The 26,045-nt window shown below is 36.8% G+C and overlaps 1 protein-coding gene across 6 annotated transcripts in view; it reads left to right on the forward strand.

Moving 5' to 3' along the window:
* STK31 (serine/threonine kinase 31) overlaps nucleotides 1-26,045 on the forward strand; it is a 134,070-nt gene that overhangs the window by 27,419 nt on the left and 80,606 nt on the right. For all 6 annotated transcript variants that reach the window (XM_011973955.1, XM_011973954.1, XM_011973956.1 and 3 more), the window contains 5 exons: nucleotides 644-718; nucleotides 2,473-2,631; nucleotides 8,792-9,150; nucleotides 10,124-10,298; nucleotides 24,847-24,962. In XM_011973955.1, the coding sequence (XP_011829345.1) occupies nucleotides 644-718; nucleotides 2,473-2,631; nucleotides 8,792-9,150; nucleotides 10,124-10,298; nucleotides 24,847-24,962 (884 nt within the window). The remainder of the gene's footprint in view (nucleotides 1-643; nucleotides 719-2,472; nucleotides 2,632-8,791; nucleotides 9,151-10,123; nucleotides 10,299-24,846; nucleotides 24,963-26,045) is intronic.

Consider the following 26,045-nt stretch of genomic DNA (forward strand, 5'->3'; position numbering starts at 1 on the left):
TCTCAAAAAAAAAAAAAAAAAAAAAAAAAGATTGAAAGTACGAAAATTTTCTCTTTATTCTTTCATTAAACATCATTCAACTGAAATATAAAATAAAGTTCAGTATTAAAGATATTATCTAATTTAGTTTTATCTACTTAATAGCACTAATCTCCTTATACATAAAGTAAAAAGTATGAAATCTTTCTTGGTTGGTAGCAAATGTGGATTCCATTGTAGTTGAGAGTTAGACTTATGTGCCATGTACTTGGCATGTTTATGTTAAAAAAATTGTACCAATTATTGCCTCAGACATTATAATAGTATGATTTTAAGTGTTTGATGCTTGTGCCTTAAATTTTTTTTTTTTTTTTTTGCTTTTTATACCCCTCCCTCCTCATTTTGGAGATGCAGAATAGCATAATGAACTCTGAAGTCAGAAGTTTGAATCTTGGTTCTGCAGTTTACTAGTTTATGTCTTTGGGTACATGGTGGCATAAACAAAGTACCTGCCTCATAGGATTGTGAGAATTAAATAAGTTATGTATAAAGTACTTACTGACATATAGGAAGAGCTTAAATGCTAACCTTTATTCTGATCTACTCAGCGTGCTTTGTACTTCATTAAGATGCCAAGTAATTTTGCTTTCTTTTCTCTTTGTAGATTTATGGTGGATTATTTTCTGAAGATAAGTGTTGGTACAGATGCAAAGTACTGAAAATCATCAGCGATGAAAAGGCAGGAAATTAACTGTTCATTTTTTTTTTTCTTTAAGAAATATTTATTGTGGCTCCAAAATTTGATGTTTATTTACCCCGTCATTGCTTATTCATAGTAGTGATACCTGGTTCAGTGATTAAAACACGGAAGAAATTAATTGCTAAAAAACATGTTGTTTTATAATCACCTCAGATTATTCAAGAATAGGTTATATAATATGTAGGTTATTTTTGGTGCCTAGTTCTTTTTGTCTCAGTTCTTTTTTCTTTGAGATGGAGTCTTTCTCTGTCGCCCAGGCTGGAGTGCAGTGGTACGATCTTGGCTCACTGCAACCTCCTCCTCCCAGGTTCAAGTTATTCTCCTGCCTCAGCCTCCCAAGTAGCTGGGATTACAGGCGCCCACCACCACACTGGCTAATTTTTGTATTTTTAGTAGAGACAGGGTTTCACCCATGTTGATGAGGCTGGTCGGACTTCTGACCTCAGATGATCCGTCCACCTCAGCCTCCAAAAGTTCTGGGATTACAGGAGTGAGCCACTGTGCCCAGCCTACCTCAGATCTTAATAGTTATATTTGGTTCTTGCTAATGAGTAAATTTTAAATGTTCTTTCCATTAAGCTTTATGAGTAGGAGAAGAACATTTTGATTGATCCTTCTGAAGTTCGGTATATCTTTTATTTAGTTGATGTGAATATTGTTAATAATAATGATTGATTTGCCACTTTCTTGTGCCTGGGTTAAATGTGGTGAGTTTTCTTTGTGTTAAGCTTTTTTTTTTTTACATTGTGAATTCTTGGAGGATTTTTAAGAGGATTTAGGGAGATAGAATTCTGAATAGCTGTTTGGTGACAGTTGCATATTGCAGGCTGTGTGAAAGCACCTCTGTAGGATTTCCTTTAGTGTTTTTTCTACACCTGCTTTCTGTACTTAAATTATAATATGTATGTTTTTACTGAACCTGGGAAAGCGATTAAGGATAAAAGATAAAAAGTTAAAAATATGTATGTTTTATAAATATTTTCTTTGGTGTAATAAGATGCTAAGATGTAACAATTTGATTAGTATTCTGAATAACTTGGTTTAAAAAAAATCTCATTTTTTGCTGTCTTAGGTAATGGTTTATTTTAGTGGAATGGAACTTTCTAATTGACCTTTCTCCTGTGATTTGACAATTGGAGATGATATTTTGCATTTGCTTTTCACTTGGCTTTAATTTTTTAAATTAAAGGGCAACGTGATGTTTGACCTTGAAATAACTATTTTTCTTTTTTACTTTTTAAGCGGATGTAGAGCTGGAGGTAAGGGTGGTGAATCTGATTAGTTTACATGGTCTACCTGGAGTGAGTTTAATTGTATCAAAGGAAGTTTGATAACTTTGCCTTTCTTTTCAGATTTTATTCTTTCCAACTTGAAATTGAATTGAATGTTGCTTGATTTTAACATTAGGAGAAACAGGAGAGGGCTGTAAGCTTCATAGGTTGATGTTTATTTAAAATATCAATTGTCTAAAAACAAAAAACACCCTAATGAGAAATAGTACTGTTGGAATTTAACTAGTAGCAAGTAAAGAAATCACTGGAATTTCATGGCCTGTGGATTTTTTTTTATTTTGAAGATATTATTAGAGAGCTATTTCTGAATGTATTTTGTCATTTTGAGATAAGAATGCTATTTTGATACACAGGTCATTAACAGAGAGCAGCAAATTGGTGGTTTCTTTGTAAATATTTAATCTGGGGTCAGTATTAGTATTTGTCTCTTATTTTTTCCAGTGTCTGGTGCGGTACATTGACTATGGAAATACTGAAATTCTAAATCGATCTGATATAGTTGAAATTCCTTTGGAGCTGCAGTTTTCTAGTGTTGCCAAAAAGTATAAACTTTGGGGACTACACATTCCTTCTAATCAAGAAGTTACCCAGTTTGATCAGGCAAGTCATGGATTTTAAATGTTTTTGCTAATGAAAGTAAAACTATGTGCTTGAAACAAAATGTAAGTATAATTAAATTTTACTTGAATAGAAAAGTCTGTATAAATTAGTGAAAAATAGGAATTATAATTAGCAATTACATATTTATACTCATTTTTGCTAGGTAAGCATTGAACAGGTAAGAATGACATATACATATGTAATATATATAAATAGTTTCTTCTGATGTTTAAAAGGATAGTCTTTTTGTTTTGAGATGGAGTCTCACTTTGTTGCCCAGGCTGGAGTGTAGTAGCGCGATCTTGGCTCACTGCAACCTCTGCCTCCCAGGTTCAAGCAATTCTTCTGCCTCAGCCTTCCAAATAGCTGGATTACAGGTCTGTGCCACCATGGCCAGGTAATTTTTGTATTTTTAGTAGAGTCGGGGTTTTACCATGTTGGCCAGGCTGGTCTCGAACTCCTGACCTCAGGTAATCTGCCCACCTTGACCTCCCAAAGTGCTGGGATTACAAGCATGAGCCACTGCGCCTGGCCAAGGATAGTCTCTTATATGATGGAGAAAATAATGAATGCAGTTATTTCTATAATTGTTTTGGGAAGGTATTTATTAAATAAAAGTGATCTTTACCTAGTCCTGATCATAAATACCACAAATTTGAAATTAACGGGATTATAATCAGATTTTATCATTTTGGCAGAGGCTGATACTGTTTGATGTAAAAATTGGCAGCAGATGTTTTGCTCATGTGGCTTCTAGTTCATATTCCTTTCCACTGAATTTTGGGTTGGTAACCTAATTCTGGAAGACATTCGATAATTTCAGGGGTAGTCTTACAGGAATCCTACCTCTTTTAAAATCTGTTGTACAATGATGATTCTTTTGGTAGATGGTAATGCTGGTAAGAGATACTACATTGCAAAGTAATCAGGTTTGTAATTATTATAATAGCTCAAGTAGCTCATGTGGAAAACAATTTAATCATTGTATGCATTGTAAAGAAATTAATTAAAATTTCATTAATTAATTGAAATTAATTAAAAATTAATTAATTGAAATTAACTAAAATTGCCTCTTTATTTTCCTTTGAGAATCTTGTAGGTGTGTTGGGTATAATTTTGTATGCTATGTAGTTACTTACAGGAAACATTTCTGTACATAAAACTCAGGCTTTCATAAACATGAAATACAGATATTATAAAATTATACCCTAAGTTTCTGGTTTAAAATCTAAAGTTTGTTACTTTCTTCTTTAATATAAATGCTTTGATCAAGGTTGGGGAGGCTTGTTTTGGATTTCTTTCATGCCTAAAACTCTAAAATCTTGTTTACAGACCTTAGAATATTATCTGCTCTCACTTTATTTTACATATAGGGAAATTGTAGCCTAGAATAATTAAATGACTTCAAGTCATGAAGCTAATTAGGGAAGAGCTAGGCCTAGAACTCAAGTCTATTGTTCTTTTCATAGTAAGATGCACAGATTTGTGTTGATTGAAATACACATGAATCAAGTGGGAAAAAGACATTAAAAAAAGTTAATTTTAGAATTGAATGAATAAACTGAAGCTGAGAATGTTTTTGTATGTTTCAAAGATTCTTTATAGATGGTACTGTATATAAACATTTATATATATATATTTTTTTGTTTTGTTTTGCTTTGTTTTTTTTTGGAGGGGATGAAGTCTTGCTCTGTCGCCTAGGCTGGAGTGCAATGGCGTGATCTCAGCTCACTGCAACCTCCACCTCTTGGGTTCAAGCGATTCTCCTGTCTCAGTCTCCTGGTAGCTGGAATTACAGGCGCCTGCCACCATGCCCGGCTACCTTTTGTATTTGTAGTAGAGATGGGGTTTCACCATGTTGGCCAGGCTGGTCTTTGAACTCCTGACCTCAAGTGATCCCCCCTACCTGTGCTTCCCAAAGTGCTGGGATTACAGGCATGAGCCACCCGGCTAAACATTTGTATTTGGATGCTTAGTTCAGTAAAAAGATCATTGAGTAGAGTTAAGCTAATTGGCACACAATATTTTCTGGAAAAAAATGAACTATTCTTGAATAGCTCTGCTTAAAAGGCCCATGTTTAGTTATTAATTCTCAGTCCAAATTTCAACTCTAATCTTTTATATGAAGTCTTTGCTAATACCCACTTACCCAGTCCTCTGTGGTGTTTTAGTCACTCCGTATATAAAGCCTATAAAGTTGTAATTTTTTCCTCCTCTACAAGTCTAGTGAGTTTGTAGAGATAAGTATTCACTTTTCTATGTCTAATTTCCCTGCCAGGTAGGTGTTAGATGAGCATCAGTTTATCTAGCATTTGAGTAAATAGATGAACAGTAGGGATTCAGTAACAACACAAATGCCTCCCTCCTTCCCCTTTTCCAGAAGGTGTCCTGGGCACTGAAATTCCTTCACATCTTTAACTAACACTTTCACGCTATGCTACGGCACAGTCAGAATCGATACCCAGAATGGTAGTTTGCTGAAGATCAAGCTTATTACATTACTGTTCCTACGTGCCTGACTTTAAAAATTATATGTAGAGTAAGGGAATGAGAGCTAGAGCTTGGAATTTGTGTTTAACAATTTAAAGACCTTTTAGCTTGTTTTCTAATATATACAAGCAAAATTCAGAGGAATAAAGTAGAAAGCAAATGATCCTTTCTTGTTTCTGAATGAAGCTTACCAGTTTGGAAAACAGAATGAAATATATTTCTAAAAAGTGACATTAATCTTTTTTAATGATTGAAAGCCGTATGTTCTAAACCAATGACCAGATTTATTTTAAAAAGTTAAGTTTTGCCAAGTGCAGTGGCTCATGCCTGTGAAGCCCAGCACTTTGGGAGGCTGAGGTGAGTGGATGGCTTGAGTCCAGGAGTTTGAGACCAGCCTGGGCAATATGGCAAAACTCTGTCTGTACAAAAAATACAGAAAAATTAGCTGGGCGTGGTGGTACATGCCTGTAGTCCCAGCTACTCGGGAGACTGAGGTGGGAGGATTGCTTGAGCTTGAGGGGTCAAGGCTGTGAAACCCTGTCTCAAAAAAAAAAAAAAAGTTAAGTTTTATACCTTTTAAATACCTAAATATATATTTTTAAGTGCAGATATGTATCTCCAGCTCATAAGGGTTAGTGGAAAATATATTTCTTATGATAAAAATCAAATGTTTATATGTAATATATATAAAAACATACATATTTTTGGTAAAGTATAGTATTAAAACACCCATGTATCATATACTCTGTCATTCTTTTTGTTAGTTGGAACTGAAGGAGACTCAGATTTTACTTCAAGTTCAGAGTTCTGTGTTTATGATTATATATGATTCAGGGAGAATCTGTTTGAACAACTTCATACTAATTGTGACTGGTGATTGTAAGTAAAATGAATTTGAATTCAGAGAGAAATCTAAAATTAGATTTCTGCATAAAAATTCTATGCAAGGAGTGATGGACCTTTAGAACATTCAGCTTTAGGTAATTGAAACTTTTGTAGAAAATAGGTTATTTCCATTTGAATTCACATATTGCCCAAAGACAGGATTCCTTGAAATATTAATAATTGCACATATACCAGCAATAATTTTCAAAGACTTCCTAGGGGCATAAGTTGTTCTTGAATTTTTAGATAGACTTTTGATGATAAGAGTTGAAACCAAGAGTTTTTGTGTGAAAGAGGTTAACTGGAAAACTACATCTAATTGATTAAAATCCTAACATATATTTCAATTATTTACATTTTGAGGTTGTTAGCTTTGCCTGCTTGATCCCATTTGATTGGTGATAACTTCTGGACCTCATTTGTTACTTATATTGATATTCTTGGTGAATTCAAGCCTCTTGATATAATGTGTATATTTCTGAATTTTATGCCTTAAAAAAATTATAAAACCTGTGTTTTTGTTAACCTAAAGTATTTTCTTATTTTGTTTTGTGGATTTAAAAAATTATTTTTTCACCTAGGCACAGGGTGTGTGCCTGTAATCATAGCTACTCAGGAGACTGAAGTGGGAGGATTGCTTGGGCCCAGGAGTTCAAGACCAGCTTGAGCAAACATAGCAAGACCCCATATACAAAATTATTTTTTTCTTTTTTTTTTGGGTAGTGATAATTGGTGATTCTTGAGCATATGTAGTTTGAGTCTCCTTCTCTGCCCCTTCAGTTGCATCCTTCTAGGCCCAGGTATCCTTAACCTGGTGTTAAAATAAATGTGTCGGCCGGGCGCGGTGGCTCACGCCTGTAATCCCAGCACTTTGGGAGGCCGAGGTGGAGGGATCATGAGGTCAGGAGATTAAGACCATCCTGGCTAACACGGTGAAACCTCGTCTCTACTACAAAATACAAAAAATTAGCTGGTCATGGTGGTGGGTGCCTGTAGAGCTGAGATCACGCCACTGCACTTCAGCCTGGGTGACAAAGCCAGACTCCATCTCAAAAAATAAAAAAGAAAAAAAAATGTGTCCCAATTAAATAATTCTTTTTTGTAATTGTATGTATTTCATGCATTTAAAAACATTATGAGAAAAAGTCCAAAGATTTCACCTGACTGATAAAGGAGCCCCATGGCCGCAAAAAGGTTAAGAATTCCTATGTAAGTCTCACTTTTACCCTCTATACTACCGTGTAGTTAAAAAAGAGAAAATAGTTCTTAAAAATATTATTTAGTTTCTTGGACCTTGACTTCCCCACAGCCCCTATTTCTTTTAAAAATGTGGCTGGTTTGTATTTGGTGGTTTTTAGTGTGTTTTTTACACTCTTGTTTCTCTGGTTATTATAGGTCGGATGTCCTATTTGATTTGCTTTGTTTGCATAAACTATATTGTTTTTCATATTTATAGAGTGGGAATGTAGCTAAAAATACAGCTCCACCTTCTAAGAGAGACACGTTTCATCAGATGATGTCCCTATTTCAAGGAAGTTGTGAACCAGTAAATTTGAGCAGTACCTACCCATTTTGTGTTTTAAATTTATGCTTCATATATTCTGAAAAAGAATACTTACTTTTAATTTCCTTTATAGTATGCACAGGGTAAAAATCAGGAAAATAACCTAGAGAAATTTGGGAAGAGTAGTTAAGATTGTGTCAAAGTAATTTTAGTAATTACAATTTTATGGAGGAGTAGATAAGTTCTTACTAAAATTAAGTTTCAATATGTTCCAATCCCAAATATGTTTTAGGTATATCTTTGCTTAGTTCTGTTGATGGATATTCAAGAGCTCTAAGTTAGCAAGCACCTAATTTCTCATATGCCAGTTGTACAGTTGTAGCCCTCTTAAGCAAAAGTCTATTTAAGAGAGTTTTGAATGTAGAAGGCCAGACACGGTGGCTCACCCCTCTAATCCCAGCACTTTGAGAGGCCAAGGTGGGTGGATCACTTGAGGTTAGGAGTTTGAGACCAGCTCAGCTGACATGGTGAAACCTCATCTCTACTAAAAATACAAAAATTAGGTGGGTGTGGTGGTGTGTGCCAGTAGTCTCAGTTACTGGGGAGGCTGAGGCAGGAGAATCGCTTGAATAGGGGAGGCGGAGGTTGCAATGAGCCAAGATTGTACCACTGAACTCCAGCCTGTGCAACAGAGTGAGATTCTGTCTCAAAAAAGAAGGAAAAAAAGTTTTGAATATGTATTTGTGACACCTCACATTTTATAATTTCAGTTTGTTGATTTTTAAATAATTTGTATTTTGTGCTTTCAGTTTGTTTTTTCACTTCTGTTCGTCTTACTTTAAAATCAGAGTTCCTGAGTGCCTCTAAAACTTTTAAAGTTTTGTAAAATTGAGTACCTTTTCTAGATATCAGAGATTCATTTTTATGTGCTGTTGCTTTTCAGGAGAGCATTGTATTTACTTGGGGCCAAAGTAGTCAACGTAATCTGCTGGGTTAAAAAAAACTATTCTAGGATATTTACTTAGTAATACATTTTTAGATTTATAAATATGGCTGCCTATACAAGTATTTAGCTCTACTTCATTTTAGCAAATGTGTAATTGGAATACATTCATATATGTGGAGATGTATATTTGCATATTATAGACAACATCAAGGTAAGACTTCTGTATATAGAGATTTTAGAATGAAGAAATACGATGCTTGGAAAAAATGGGTAGAAACAAAATAAGGGAAGAGAAACATGTTGGTGTAGCTGGTTTATGTTTTCTTCTTTCTTAGGGCACAACCTTTTTGGGGAGCTTGATTTTCGAAAAGGAAATTAAAATGAGAATTAAAGCAACCTCTCAAGATGGAACAGTTATTGCTCAGGCTGAGTATGGCAGTGTGGATATAGGGGAAGAAGTGTTTAAGAAAGGATTTGCAGAGAAATGCAAACTTACTTCCAGAACTGACATCTGTGAGGAAAAAAAATTGGATCCTGGTCAGCTTGTTCTCAGGAACCTCAAAAGCCCCATTCCTTTGTGGGGGCATAGATCAAACCAGTCAACTTTCAGCAGGCCCAAGGGGCACTTAAGTGAGAAGCTGACTCTTGACTTGAAGAATGAAAATGATGCAGGAAATCTTATGACATTTCCAAAGTAAGAATTTAGTCTTCACTTAGATTTCTAATTCATTGTAGAGGTCCCTGTCATAGTAGAATAGAAGTTAAGGCTTATGCTTTTGGAATCCTTAACTGTGTCAGTGATTTTAAGGGCTGATGCTGATATTTCTACTTTTCTCAAATGTATTCCTCTCTGCTTTAGCAGGGGTATTTTCATTACAAGCTATTTTGAAAGAAAAATAATTCCTGAATTATTTAAAAGTTTACATACAAACTTTTCATGCCAACTCATTGAAATACACTTATCAAAAATAAAAATCTGCTCCCAAATCTGAATTATTCAGGCAAAGTCAGAATTTCAGATAAGATTTGAAATTTTTCCTATGACTTTAGGAATATTTTAAAGAGTTTCAGGGAATTGCCTTTACTTTTTAAATAAAAGTGAGACTCTTTCTTCTTCTTGTGAAAACTTGTGGTGGAGTTTGATTATTCCGAATAGCTTACTTTTTAGATAATTTTGAATCATCAACTTGAAGCAGAAAGCCAGATTTGATATTTATATGTATCAAAACAGTCTTCTATTTCATGGTCCAAGACATGATGCTGTATCTTGGATGATATAGTTGTTTGATGGGATCTCTTCAGTGCTTTAGGAGCTAAACTGTCAAATGGTGGGGGAGGCGGTGAACAGGGGGATCACAGGGAGGAGGCATTGGAAAAAAACTAATACAGAAATGCTTTTTACTTTGTTCTTTGTAGTTGATAGTGCTATGAAGAAGTTGGAATATATTTTCTTTGAGAATTAGAGGCATTGTTGAATTATGACTTCAGTTATAAAATCTTGTTTGCATTAAATTATTTTTTAATATTATGAACTAGGTAGATATTTTAGTTTTCAAAATTAACTTTCAGATATATTGTGGTATAAAAAGACCAAGATAACTTAGATTTGTTTTCTCTGTCATCCTTATTCAGTTTGTTTTTTAAAATAAATGAATTTGTTTTTATAGGGAAAGTTTGGCTGTTGGTGACTTTAATTTAGGGTCTAATGTCAGCCTGGCAAAAATTAAGCAGGACCAGAAACTGATTGAAGAAAATGAAAAACTTAAAACAGAGAAGGACGCTCTTCTCGAAAGTTATAAGGCATTAGAATTGAAAGTAGAACAGATTGCCCAGGAGCTGCAGGTATGTTCAGTGGCTTAAGGTGAAGAGTGTCCAACTGGGAAATCTGTGTACTCATCTGCTGCTATTTATTTTTCTGTCACTTTCCTTTCCTTCCCCACCTCGTCCTCTACTTCTTTGCTAATCCCTGTATTTGTTTATAGGTGAATTTTTGTCTTATACTCCAGACTAATCATCTTTGGATTTCATTGGATGTTTGAAAATTTAATAGTTTCTAATTTACATTTCCCTTTATGTTCTAAAAACTTTTCAACTAAGGCAATTTTCAAACACTGTAAAAGGAGAGAGACTTGAATAATTAATTCTCATGTACCCATCACCCAGTTTTTACAATTATAACACATGGCCAATCTTTTTAAAAATTTATACTTCCTGGATTATTTTAGAAGTCCCATTGCTATTATTTCATAGTCTTCAGTATGTATGACTAATAGAAAAAGACTTTAAAAAACCATAATAATAATACTATTCATACTTAAAAATAAACAATAATTCCTTAATATTATTTATATCTAGGCAGTATTCAAATTTGCCAGATTGTGTCATGAATGCCACGTGATTGTAGACATGTTGATTGTAGTTCTCTCCAATCAGGATCCCAGTTAGGCACATACATTGCATTTTGGTTGATATTTCTCTTAAATTGCTTTAATCTGTATCCTTGTGTTGCTTAACTGGCTTTTTGATCTCCACGTGTGTCTTCTTTTATGGTAATCAGGTCTCCAGATTTGCTCAGATTCTAGTTCAAAAATATTTCCCCCCCAGGAATACAGTGTGGTTGATAAATGAATGTGTGTGTGTGTGTGTGTGTGTGTGTTTTACACCAAATCTGTTGTTCCTGCACTAGTTCTCCAATTCTCTGACACCAACTGGGTGTCTAATAATTCAGTTCCATTCTGACACTACACTACCTGTACTTAGCATATACCCTACAAGTTAAGGACTCAGTTCCATAATCTGCCTCTACTTTAGATGCCAGCCACAAGTGGGGTCCCCAGGCTGCTTGCATACATACCTACCCACCCTAAATTTGGGGTTTCCCATGACCCTGCCTGAGGTTAGATAATTCACTAGAACTACTCACAGAACTCAAGGAAGTGCTATACTTAGAGTTGTATTATTAAAGATATAACTCAGAAACAGCCAAATAATGGAAAATAGGCATAAGGCAAGGTACTGGGGCAGGAGGTACAGAGCTTCCATGCCCTCTCTGAGTGTACCACCCTCCCAGGTCATGGATGTGTTCATCAACCCAGAAGCTCCCCAAATCTCATTATTCAGAGTTTTTTTAGTTTTGTTTGCTTGTTTGTTTTGAGACAGTCTTGCTCTGTTGCTTAGGCTGGAGTGCAGTGGTGTAATTTCTGCTCGCTGCAACTTCTGACCCCGGACTCAAGCAATCCACTTATTCCAGTCTCCTGGCTAGCTGGGACTACAGGCGTGTGCCCCATTCCTGGCTAATTTTTTGTGTTTTCTTTTCTTTTCTTTTTTTTAAACTAAAACTTGCCTTATTTATATCCCCAATGGCGTGATCTTGGCTCATTGCAACCTTTGCTTCCTAGGTTCAAATGATTGTCCTGCCTCAGCCTCCTGATAGCTGGCATTACAGGCACCCACCACTATGCCTGGCAAATTTTTGTATTTTTGGTAGAGACAGGGTTTCACCATGTTGGCCAGGCTGGTTTCGAACTCCTCAGGTGATCCACCTGCCTCTGCCTCCCAAAGTGCTGGGATTACAGGCATGAGCCACTGTGCTCAGCCCACATTTTCTTTATCCAGTCTATCATTGATGGGCATTTGTGTTGGTTCCAAGTCTTTGCCATTGTAAATAGTGCTGCAGTAAACATACGTGTGCGTGTGTCTTTATAGTAGAATGATATATAATCCTTTGGGTATATACCCAGTAATGGGATTGCTGGGTCAAATGGTATTTCTGGTTCTAGATCCTTGAGGAATTGCCACACTGTCTTCCGCAGTGGTTGAACTAATTTGCACTCTCAGAACTAGTTTAGAAGTGTAGAAGTGTTCCTCTTTCTCCACATCCTCTCCAGCATCTGTTGTTTCCTGACTTTTTAATGATTGCCGTTCTAACTGGTGTAAGATGGTATCTCATTGTAGTTTTGATTTGCATTTCCCTAATGACCAGTGATGATGAGGTTTTTTTCATATGCTTGTTAGCCGCATAAATGTCTTCTTTTGAGAAGTGCCTGTTCATATCCTTTGCCCATGTTTTGGTGGTGGTGTTTTTTTCTTGTAAATTTGTTTTAAGTTCCTTGTAGATTCTGGATATTAACCCTTTGTCAGATGGATAGATTGCAAAAATTTTCTCCCATTCTGTAGGTTGCCCGTTCACTCTGATGGTAGTTTCTTTTGCTGTGCAGAAGCTCTTTAGTTTAATTAGATCCCATTTGTCAATTTTGGCTTTTGTTGCCATTGCTTTTGGTGTTTTAGTCATGAAGTCTTTGCCCGTGCCTATGTCCTGAATGGTATTGCCTAGGTTTTCTTCTAGGGTTTTTATTGTTTGGGGTTTTACATTTAAGTCTTTAATCCATCTTGAATTAATTTTTGTATAAGGTATAAGGAAGGGGTCCAGTTTCAGTTTTCTACATATGGCTAGCCAGTTTTCCCAACACCATTTATTAAATAGGGAATCCTTTCCCCATTTCTTGTTTTTGTCAGGTTTGTCAAAGATCAGATGGTTGTAGATGTGTGGTGTTATTTCTGAGGCCTCTGTTCTGTTCCATTGATCTTTATATCTGTTTTGGTACCAGTAGCATGCTGTTTTGGTTACTCTAGCCTTGTAGTATAGTTTGAAGTCAAATAGTGTGATGTCTCCAGCTTTGTTCTTTTTGCTTAGGATTGTCTTGGCTATACAGGCTCTTTTTTGGTTCCATATGAAATTTAAAGTAGTTTTTTCTAGTTCTGTGAAGAAAGTCAATGGTAGTTTGATGGGAATAGTATTGAATCTATCGATTACTGCGGGCAGTATGACTATTTTCATGGTATTGATTCTTCCTGTCCACGAGCATGGAATTGTATTTTCTGTACAGGGGGGGTTTGCTATGTTGCCTGGGCTGGTTTCAAACTTCTGGGCTCAAGCAACCCTTCCTCTTTTGGCTCCAGAGTTGCTGGGACTACAGGTGAGCCACCATGCCTTACTAAATTAATGAATTTTAAACACATTTGACATGTTTTAATCCACTGAAGCCATTTTTTTTTTCTTTTCGATGCACACATTATCCCCTTTGAAGTCTTTTTAAATTAGCTGCTGTGTCCTTTTGACATCATAACAGATGATATTCATAATGGATAAATCACCATTATTAAGTTTTTCATTAATCTGTGACCTAATGATTTTTGCAGCCATCGATGATTGCTGTCTGCAGCCATGTTTTCATCAGGTTCTGTATTTCTTAGAAGGAAAATTCCAACTATTTGGTCATGGTGAAGTCTAGTTTGTTCAGTAAAGGCAAGCTAACTTGATTCATTCCCTTTATATGTACATGTTTTCAAAAAATAAGTTTATTCCCTAGCATTGTCCAGTGTTGACCAGCAAGGGTTATTTGTTCTCCTTAAGTGTTATTATGAACTAATGAATTTTAAACATATATGAGTGTTTTAATTAGCTGCAGCCATTATTCTTTTTGATGCCCAGCTTATACTCTTTGGAAGTCTTTTTAAGTTGTTGCTCTGCCCTTTTGATGTGATTCCAGTAGTCTGATAGCTTCCTTGTTTTCTGGTGTCACAAGATGTTCCGTGCTCATCTGCATTTCCTACCCTAATCCTGGAAGAGTTATTTCTCCAAGCTGTAGTTCTTTTTAGTGGCAAGAGGTATTTAGATACCAGACTTTGGGTTCTAGGGTTGTATATAGCTATTGATTTAGTCTTTGCTTCTAGGTTATGGAATGTTTAATGGATAGGGTTAGGAAATACTAATTTTATTTTCTAATAATGCTATACTGAGATACCATTTACATGCAGTAAAAATGCACAAGTGCTGTGTGGAGTTTGGTAAATTTTGACATATGTATACACGCATGTAACCTGAATCACCCTCATCAAGATTGGCTGATCAAACTAGCATGAATCAGATATTTCACCTAGAATCAAGCTCTACCAATAATTTCAGGGACACAGTTGGAAACAAAGAGATTCCTTTGTTCCAGAGCAGGTGCCCCAGTCTCTGACCAGAGGCTAGAATGTCTGCTGTGGCTACTGTTGCCAGGCATCAAACAATGTCTCTAAACTCTCATAAGGGTGCCATCTGTAGGACTGTGACTAGAGAGGGTGGGTCCCCTCTCAGGTGAACAGTGTTGGTATGAAGCAGTGGGGAGTGTGTTCTACTCAAGTCTTAAGTCTCACAGCAGCCTATAGCAGAGCTTTGGGTGTTGTTGCAGGTGTGCATAGGAGAGCCTGGCTTTTCTGCCCCTTCTTGGCTGGGCAGTAGCTGCAGTCAGCCTTAACTCAAGCCAAAGTTGGGGCACAGCTCAGAATTAAACTCTCAAGATGACAGTTTTGGCCTGTGCCCTGGGATACTAGGGCACCACCCAGGCGAGCAGCATGGGCAAAAAACTGTGGGAAGTGTAGTCTGATTGTGTCTCAGTTTCACAGCAGCCCATTGCAGGGTGGTGGGTATTCTATAGATATGTGTGGGGTAGCCTGGTTTCCCTGTTGGTCCTTTGCTGGGCAGTGACTGGGGCCATGTCAGCCCCAACTCAGGCCAAGGGCAGGACTCAGCCCAGTATTGAACTCAGAAAATGGTGTCTTGGGCATGGGACTAGAGAGAATGGGGCACCACCCAGCCAAGCAGCATGAGCAAGAAGGTGTAGGGAGTGTGATCTACTGATGTTTCAGTCTCAACAGCAGCTTGTAGCAGATGACAAGTATCCTCCTGGGGGTGCATGGGCATGCTTGTTCTCCTTCTCCTTTTTTGGAGCAGTACAGTGGCTGCAGCCATGTCTATAGGTCCCTGGTATCTAAACTCTTAAAGTAGCTCCCTGCTGAGGCTGCTCCAGACTTGGGTGCCTGTGGGATTCTGTGTGGATTCCTTTTCTGGAATAATGTCTCTGTGTGATCTTTAGGCAGCTCCGTGAGGTGCGAGGCCCTAGTGGATCGAAGGTTTCTCCTATATAGCCAGTGTTGTAAAAGCGTGTTTCAGAGCTCTGGGGATTTTTCTCTTACTATTTTCCTGCATACAGTAGCCTTTCCTGGCTCTCAGCTGTTTTTCGGCTAGGCATGCTTCCTCAAACCCTCTAGTTTCTTACTTCTGGGGCTTTCTGTCTCTTTTCTGGTGAATCCAAGTGTTCGTTATTAGAGAATCTGTTCAAAATATGTCTACTTACTATTCTGATTCTTCCCTGTGGAGAAGGCATACGCTTATCTAGTTGGCCATCTTGATTATTTTCTCTCTCACTCATTCTTTATCATTGTGGTTTGATGTGTTTCTATAGTGGGAACATTTGATTCCTTTCTTGTTTTTACTTGCGTGTTTGCTCTACTCTGTGGGTTTTATACTTTTTTTTTTTTTTTTTTTTGAGACAAGAGTCTCGCTTTGTCACCTAGGCTGGAGTGTAATGACACAATCTTGGCTCTCTGCAACCTCCACCTCCCGCGTTCAAGCAGTTCTCCTACTTCAGCCCCCTAAGTAACTGGGATTATAGGCACTCACCACCACGCTCAGTTAATTTTTGTACTTTTTAGTAGAGTCGGAGTTTCACCATGTTGGCCAGGCTGGTCTCCAACTCCTGACCTCAGGTGATCCGCCTGCCTTGGCCTCCCAAAGTGCTGGGATTACAGGTGTGAGCCCACTATCAAGCAATTCAGCCTAATATTTATAAAGCACTCCGCCCAACAACTTATAGGATACACATAACTTTTAAAAATGAATGAAACATTTCCAGACAGACTATATGCTGGGTAATGAAACAAATGTCAATAAATTTAAAAGAACTGAAACCTGAGTATGCTCTCTGATACCAATAAAATTAAATTAGAAATCAGTAACAAAATATATTGCGGGAACCACTGAGTATTTATCCAAAAGAAAGGAATTAACATGCACTCCTAAGTTTACTGCAGCACTATCACAATATCAAAGACATAGAATCAACCTAAGTGTCCATCAGTGGATCAAGAAAATGCAGTATATATACAATGGAATACTATTCAGTCATAAAAATGAATGAAATCCCGTCATTTACAGCTACATGGATGGAACTGGATGTGATTCTGTTAAACAGGCACAGAAAGACAAATATTTTACATTCTTGTTAATATGTAGGAGCTAAAAATGTTGATCTCATGGAGGTAGAGAGTGGAATGATAGATACCAGAGGCTAGGAAGGGTGTGTTAGGGACAGAAGAATAAAGAGAGGTTGGTTAATAAGTACAAACATGCAGTTATATAGAAGGGTAAGTTCTAATGTTTGATAGCAGATGACTATAGTTAACGATGTATTGTATATTTCAAAATAGCAAGAAGAAAAATGTCTTGAAATGTTCCCAACACACAGAAATGATAAATCCTTGAGGTGATCGATATCCTAAATACCTACACCTGATCATTACCCATTCTAGGCATATGAAAAAATATCACACATACACCAGTAAATATATACAAATACTATGTACCAAGAAAAAAATAAAATATATATTGGGGAAATCTTCAAATTTGTGGAAATTAAGCACATGCTTCTAAATAGTTCATAGTTCAAAATAGGAGTCACAAGGAAATGTTTTAAATATGCTTCACGAAATAATAAAACATATCAAAATTTGTGGTTTGTAAATAAAGCAATGCTTAGAAAGAAATATTTATCTCTAAAAGTATATTATAAAAGTACAAAAGATTTAAAACAATAATATGGAGGACTTCAGGTTTTGGTTTGACATGTAAGGAGCCTGGAAGTCACTATGCCATCCTAACACATTAAAAAGCTGAACAAAGTGAAAATCAACAACTTTTCTCAGATGTGTAAGAAAAGGTGAGATAGGTAGGGTCATGGGGAAAACCGCTACTCCTAAAATTAGACAGACAGGGATACAGAGAATCACAACATACTGGAACAGAAATTTCTACAGGAAACAATGCCTAGATAGGAAAATCTGGACTTCTGACAAACTGCTGGAAACTAGGTGTGGGCAAGACTGAGAGTTGAAAGCTCCAGGGGCATCTAGTCATGCTGGCCCCCATGCTTTTGTGAGTTTTACCTCCAGGAGTTAGATCAGGTTCTCACAGTAAATACAGTATCATACATATCATTGCAGTAAAATCCCCTCATGCTTCCAGCAGTGAGAGGGGAAAACAAACCATTTTGAAATATCCCAGAGCACTATGTACTTCTTAGTAAGATCTACCCTGAAAAGAAACCAGTTAACCACAGCCTAACCTGCTGAGATTTCACCAAAGCCTACCCGACCTGGGGGAAGGAAGTATCCAACTCCAGCTAGCTATTTCCTTCCACATGGAAGGAGGTAAATACCCAATTCCATCCTATTCTAGCCATACTATCCCACCTAAAGGGGGAGGAAAAAAATGAGAAACGCTTGTGAATTCACAGTCCAGAGGCGTAGACTCACAAAAAGACTGAGACCTAATCACAGGACCATACAACACATCACTCCCCTGTATATCTTACAACTACATTATTAAAGACATAATTAAACCAATTGCTTTTTTACCTGATATATCATATACAGTTATCAAGAAAAAATTACAGCCAGGCACAGTGGCTAATGCCTGCAATTCCAGCACTTTGGGAGGCTGAGGTGGGTGAATTGCTTGAGCCGGGAGTTCAAGACCAGCCTGGGTGATATGACAAAATGGTCTCTACCAAAAGAAAAAAAAGTGCAAAAATTAGCCAGGCATGGTGGTGCACACCTGTAGTCCCAGCCTCCCACTCAGGAGGCTGAGGTGGGAGGATCACTTGAGTCTAGGAGGTGGAGGTTGCAGTGAGCCAAGATCACACCACTGCATTCCAGACTAGACAAGAGGGCAAGACCCTGTCTCAAACCAAAAAAGAAAAAGAAAAAGAAAAAATTATAAACTAAAGAAAAACTCAGAACCAGATGTGGAAGGGATGTTGGAATTATCAGACAATGAGTTTAAAACAACTATGATTAATATGCTATGCATTATAATGGAGAAAATAGATAGCATGTAGTAACAACAGATGGGCAATGTAAGCAAAGAGATGGAAACCCTAAGAATGAACCAAAAAGAAGTGTTGGATATCAAAACACTGTAACAGAAATCAAAAATGCCTTCAATGGACATCCTAGTAGACTGGACGTGGCTGACAAAAGAACCCTAAAACTGAGAAGCAATGACAACAGACTCAAAAGAAACAACAGAAGACCTAAGAATTGTGGGACAACTACAAATCATGTAACATATGAGTAATGAGAATGCCAAAAGGAAAAGAAATACCTAAAACGATACTGACTGAGAATTTTCCTAAACCAAAACATGGATCCACGAAGCTCAAAGACCACTAAGCTGAATGAATGCAAATAATAATAATAAAAAAACTAAACATATCATTTTCAAACTACAGAAAATCAAAGATAAAGAAAAAATCTCAAAGAAGCCAGAGGGCAAAAAACAGCTTACCTATAGAGGAGTAAAAGTAAGAATTATACTCAACATCTGATATACTTTGGATGTTTGCCCCCTCCAAATCTCATGTTTAAATGTAATCTCCAGTGTTAGAGGTGGGGCCTAGTGGGAGGTACTGGTTCATGGGGCAGATCCCTCATGGACGGCTTAGCACCATCCTCTTGGTGGTGAGTTCTCACTCAGTTCACACGAGATTTGGTTAGGAGTGACCCCTTCCCTCCCTTGCTCCCCTCTGCTTGCTCCCTCTCTCCCCATGTGATAAGCTGGCTCCCCTTTGCCTTCAGCCAGGACAGTAAGTTTCTTAAGGCCCTCACCAGAAGCAGATTCTGGCACCATGTTTTCTATATACCCTGCAAAACCATGAGCCAATATAAACCTCTTTTCTTTACAGTCAGTCTCAGATATTCCTTTATAGCAATGAAAACGAATATAACATCTCCTTGGCAAGCATGCAAGGAAGTAGAGAATGGAGTGAAATATTTAAAGCGTTGAACAAAGAAAAGCCACCAACCTAGAACTCTATGTCCTAAATCATCCTGGAAAAGCAAAGATGAAATAAAAGACTTAGAGGGGGAAAAAAAAGAGGGATAATGCAACTGGTAGACCTTTCTTGAAAGAAATGTTAAAATATGTTCTTTAAAGAGGAGAAAAACAATATAGGTCAGAAACTTGTCTCCACATAAAGAAGGAAGAGCATCAAAGCAGGAATAAGTGAAGGTAAAATACAAACTTTTATTCTCAATTGATCTGACAGAAAATAGTTTCTTAAAAAATAATAGCAACAATGTATTTGATTATATATGTTTATATGTACATATATATGCTTACACATAATTATATATAAGTGAAATAAAAGACAACAACACAAGGAGTAAGAGGGAGGAATTAGGATTATTTTCTTATAATAAGGTGCTCACACTACCCATTAAGTGATACAGTGTTACTTGAAAGCGGGCCTGAATTAATTGTAAATGTATACTGCAAACACTAGAGAAACCACTGAAAAACATTTTTTAAAAAAGTATAAGTGACATGCTAAGAAATAAGAAAAAATAGAATCATATAAAATGCTCAATTAAAGCACAAAAAAAGAGAAAAAAAGTGGAAGACAAAAGAACAAGCAAGAGCATCAGATAGATCTTAATCCAATGCAACCACATCAATAATCACTTTAATGTCAACGGTCTAGATCAGGGGTCCCCAACCCCCAGGCCATGAACTGGTAGGGTCCATGGCCTGGTAAGAACTGGGTCAAGGCCGGGCTCGGTGGCTCAAGCCTGTAATCACAGCACTTTGGGAGGCCGAGATGGGCGGATCACGAGGTCAGGAGATCGAGACCCTCCTGGCTAACACGGTGAAACTCCATCTCTACTAAAAATACAAAAAATTAGCCGGGCGAGGTGGCGGGCGCCTGTAGTCCCAGCTACTGGGGAGGCTGAGGCAGGAGAATGGCGTAAACCCGGGAGGCGGAGCTTGCAGTGAGCCGAGATCCGGCCACTGCACTCCAGCCTGGGTGGCAGGAGCGAAATCCATCTCAAGAAAAAAAAAAAGAACTGGGTCATACAGCAGGTGAGTAGCAGGTGAGCGAATATCACTGCCTGGGCTTCGCCACCTGTCATATCAGCGGCGGCATTACAGTCTCATAGGAGCGCAAACCCTATTGTGAAGTGCACACATGAGGGATCTAGGTTGCACGCTCCTTATGAGAATCTAATTAATGCCTGATGATCTGAGGTGAAACAGTTTCATCCCAAAACCCCTAACCTCCCTCCTGGAAAAGCTGTCTTCGATGAAACTGGTCCCTGGTGCCCAAAAGGTTGGGGACCACTGGTCTAAATACACCAGTTAAAAGACGGACTGTCAGAATGGATGAAAAAGCAAGATTCAAATATACACTGTCTACCAGAACCTACTTTAAATATAAAGATACCTACAGATTAAAAGTAAATGTGGTCAGGCATAGTGACTCACACCTGTCATCCCAATACTTTGGGAGGCTGAGGCTGGAGAACTCCTGACGACCAGGAGTTCAAGACCTGTCTGGAAAACATGTCAAGACCCCATCTCTTAAAAAAAAAAAAATGCCAGGGATAGTGGTGCATGCCCGTAGTCCAAGCTACTCAGGAGGCTGGGGCAGGAGGAGGATAGCTTGAGCTATCCTTGAGAGGAGTTCAAGGTTGCAATGTGCCATGATTGTACCGCTGCACTCCAGTCTGGGTGACAGAGTAAGACCCTGTCTCAAACAAACAAATAAAATTAAATTAAACAGATGAAGAAAAATATACCATGCTAGCACTAATCAAAGGGAAACAAATTAACATAGGTACTAAACACTAGGAGCTACACTAATTTCACACAGAGTAGACTTCAAAGCAAGAAAAGTTTTCAGGGATAAAGAGGAACACTAAACAATGATAAAGGGGTCAATTCTCTGTATGTGCCTAATAATAGAGCATCAAAATATATGACTCAAAGACTAACAGAACTGCAAGGAGAAATAAATAAATCTAGTATTATAGTTGGAGACATCAACATCCCTCTATCAGAAGTGGACAGATCTACCATGAAAAATCAGTAAAGATACATCTGAACTCAATACCAATAAATTAGATATAACTAACATCCATAGTCTACAGTGGATAATTAACATCTACAGACTACAGCTGACTCTTGAACAAAGCAAGTGTTAGGGGTGTCAACCCCCACAGTCTTGAAAATCTATGTGTAGCTTTTGATTCCACAGAAACCTAATTACTAATAGCCTACTGTTGACCAGAAGCTTTATTGATAAGACAAGCCATCAGTTAGCAAGTATTCTGTATATTATATGTATTATATACAGTATTCTCACAGTAAAGTAAGCCAGAAAAAAGAAGATACAAGGAAAAGCATAAAGAAGAGAAGATATATTTACTACTCATTAAATGGAAGTGGATCATCATTAAGGTCTTCATCCTCCATCATCTTCACATTGAGCAGGCTGAGGACAAGGAGGAAGACGAGAGGTTGGTGTTCCTATCTCACCAATGGCAGAGATGGAAGAAGTGGAAGGGGAGGCAGGAGGGGCAGGCATAACTGATGTAACTTTTATTTAAAATATCCACATATAAGTGGACCCTTGTAGTTCAAACTCATATTCGGGGGTGAACTATAGTTTATCCAACAACAGCAGAATCTACATTCCTGTCAAGATCATATGGAAGATTCACCAAAATACGCCACCACATTCTGGGCCATAAAACACACCTTAGCAGTTAAAGGAATAGAAACCGTACAATGTCTGCTTTCAGGCCACAGTAGAATAAGCTAGAAATCAGTAACAGAAAGATAATTGAAAAAAAATCTCAAAACATGTAAGGATTAAACAACGTTACTAATAACACATGAGTCAAAGAAGAAATCTCATGAAAAATTTAAAAATACTTTCAAGATAAAAATACAACTTACCAAAATTTGTAGAATGTAGCATAGGCAGTGCATTGACAAAAATTAACAGCATTGAAATGCATATATATCAGAAGTGAAAAAAAAACTAATATTAATAATCTAAGTTTGCTCCTTAGGAAACATAAAAAGAACAGCAAATTAAATCTTAAATATGCAAAAATAGGAAAGTATAAATCAATCGATCTGAAAACAGGAAATCAAGAGGAAAAAAATCAACAAAACCAAAAGTTGATACTTTGAAAAGATGAATAAAATTGGTAACACTATAACCGGGCTAATTAAGAAAAAAAAGACAGGAGGACACAAATTGCCAATATCAGAAATGAAAGAGGGCATCAGTACAGATCCAATGTAAAACATTAAAATTAAATATAAAAATGTAAAATTAAAAATATGAACAACTCAAGGCCCACAAATTTGATAACCTAGATAAAATGAACTAATTCTTTGAAAGACATAATCTGCCAAAACTCACATAAAAATAATCTGAACAGATTTATTTCTATTTTTAAAACTGAATCAACCATTAATAAGCTTCCAAAACAGAAAGTGTCAGGCCTATATAAGTTCACTGGTAAATTCTACCAAACATTTAAGGAAAAAACTATACCAATTCTCTGTCATTGAATAGAAGCAGAGGAAATACTTCCAAACTCATTCCATGAGGCCAGCATCACCCTAATACTGAAAGCAGAAAACAGCATTATAAAAAAAGAAAGACACAAACCAATATATGTCATGAACATATATGTAAAAACCTTCCAAAAAATTAGAAAATTGAATCCAACAATGTATGAAAAGAAACACAGTTGATGCTTGAACAACACAGGTTTGAACTGCATAGGTCCACTTACTAACAGATTTTTCTCAATAAGTTACACAAGGTGTGCCTGCTTGTATACCTTGTATAACTTATTGAAAAAAAAAAAGTAAAAATTTTAATTTATTTTAAAATAATTTTAATTTTAACTTATTTTTAAATAAGTTAAATAATTTTAAGTTAATATTAATTTAAAATTAAATTAAATAATTTCAACTTACAAAATTTTAATAAATAATTTTAACTTATTTAATTTTAAAATAAGTTAAAATTATTGAACTTATTTATCCCTCCACCTGTTCCATCTCTGTCACCTGTGAGACAAGAGCAACCCATGCTCTTCCTCCTCAGCCTACTCAACATGAAGACAATGAGAATTAAGACTTAATAAAAAGTAAATTAATAAAAAGTGTGAGCCACCATGCCCGGCCGGGTTTTGTACTTTCATGTGTTTTTATGATCACAGATTGTCATCCTTTTCACTTCCAGGTATTGTCCTCCCTTAAGTATCTCTTGTGGAGATGGTCTAGTGCTGATGAATTCCCTTAGCTTTTGCTTGCCTGGGAAAGACCCTGACAGATTCTCTCTCTACTTGTTCAATCAACTACTGAGAGAGAAGTATTGAAATCTAAATATTATTGTAGTTTTGCCTGTTTTATTCCCTTTTGTTCTATCAGATTTTGTGATTTTTTAAAAAAGCTCTGTTATTATGCAAGTATACATTTAGAGTTGTTGGATCTTTTTGGTGAATTGACCCATTTATCTTTATGAAATGTCTCTCTTTATTGCTTAGAAAATACTCCCTGTGCCAAAGGGAGTTGTTGCTTGACATTAATACAGGCATATTTGCGTATAGTATTTTTATTCGAAGTTCCTAGAGCAGTCAAATCGGTAGGGACCCAAAGTTGAATGGTGGTTTCCAGGGTCTTGGGGGAAGGGAGATAGGGAGTAGTGTTTGATAGATACAGAGTTATAATTAGGAAAGATGAAAAAGTTCTGGAGATGGATGGTGCTGATGATTACACAACAATATGAATGTACCTAATGTAACAGAACTATACTTTTTAAAATGGTTAAAATGATAAATTTTATGTTACATATATTTTACCACAATTTAAAAAAAGACATAGCACCAGAAAAAGATGAATGAATAAATTCCGAAATGCTATGCCAAGAGTGATAATACATAGTTTGCTTAGAATCATTAAAGCCTTCATTATTTAATTGAAGCAGTTAAAAATAAATATTAATTTGAAATAAAAATCAGCAGCTGGATTCTATTTTATTCAAATTTGGAAACTTTTTTTTTTTTTTTTTTTTAAGACAGAATCTGACTTTGTTGCCTAGGCTGGAGTGCTGTGGCACAATCTCGACTCACTGCAACCTCTGCCTCCCTAGCTCTGGCCATCCTCTCACCTTAGCCTCCTAAGTAGCTAAGACTACAGGCATGCACCACCACACCCATGTATTTTTTTGTAGAGACGGGGTTTTGTTGTGTTGTTCAGGCTGGTCTCAAACTTTTGAGCTCAAGCCATCTGCCCTCCCTGGCCTCCCAAAGTGTTGGAATTACAGGCGTGAGCCACTATGTCCAGCCAAAAATTATTTAAATTATAGCAGAAATACAGTTTCCTATTTGGGTCACACTAGGATGTGCTTATTCTTTGTTTCAGCAAGAGAAAGCAGCTGCTGTGGATTTGACTAATCACTTAGAAAGCACTCTGAAGACCTGTATAGATACCAGAATGAAAAATCTGGCAGCTAAGATGGAAATACTGAAAGAAATGAGGTAAAAAGCATATTTTTTAGAAGGATATTTTAAACTAATTGTTAATCAGTGGTTCTTTGTTTATTTAAATTGTATGCCTGCCATTTTTGCTTTAAAATTTAACCTTTGTATTTTTATGACTTCAAGGAGAGAAATTAAAGATAGTTATTTCTGAGATGAACTTTATACTGTTTTTGTCAGTTTTCTGTTGTCACTGCTTGGAGCTATAGTGTTCTAAGGTCATAACTGAGACTGAAATTGAAAAAACAGCAACATAGCTTTTAAGTGATAGTTTGATGGGAAACTGCCATATCCAGTTATTTTGCTTGGGGTTATTTTCAGGAGTATACCCCGTCCTTGAATAACGTGTTTTCATTCAACATTATTTCATTATAACATTGAAGAAGAAAATCAATTTCTAGCTGGAGCCCCACTGTCTGTGTGGAATTTGCACATTCTCTCCATATTTGGGTGGTTTTCTTGGAATACTGTGGTTTTCTCTCACATCCCACTTAGGTGAATTGGTGTGTCTGTATTGTCCCAGTATGAGTGAGTGTGGATGAGCGTGAGCGTGTCCTGCAGTGCAATGGTGTCATGTCCAGGTTTGGCTCCCATCTTAACGCTCTGAGCTGCTGAGATAGTTGTGGCCACCTGTGACCCCTGGATTGGAGTAAGCAGGTTGGAAAATGAATGAGTGAATGAATATATACAAAGTATCATAAAATAAAAATTGGTAAAGTATGCAAGAATCATACAGATGCCTTTGCAATAAACAATGTGGCATGAAAGCATTCAGTGAGCCCACTGTATTTGTTATTGTTTGTTTTTGAACCTCTGGTGGTAGGGGGTGCTTCTTACAATTTTCGCTTTGCAAACATTTATTCCTTGATTTAACCCTACTGTCACCCACTCATTCACCAAAGTTTGGGTAAATAATTATCTTAGCTTTTTATTTTTTTTAATTATTTTTATTTTTATTTTTATTATACTTTAAGTTCTAGGGTACATGTGCACAACGTGCAGGTTTGTTACAGATGTATACATGTGCCATGTTGGTGTGCTGCACCCATTAACTCGTCATTTACATTAGGTATATCTCCTAAT

The sequence above is a fragment of the Mandrillus leucophaeus genome, unplaced genomic scaffold (genome assembly GCF_000951045.1).
Source record: "Mandrillus leucophaeus isolate KB7577 unplaced genomic scaffold, Mleu.le_1.0 Scaffold140, whole genome shotgun sequence".
Taxonomy (NCBI): Eukaryota; Metazoa; Chordata; class Mammalia; order Primates; family Cercopithecidae; genus Mandrillus; species Mandrillus leucophaeus.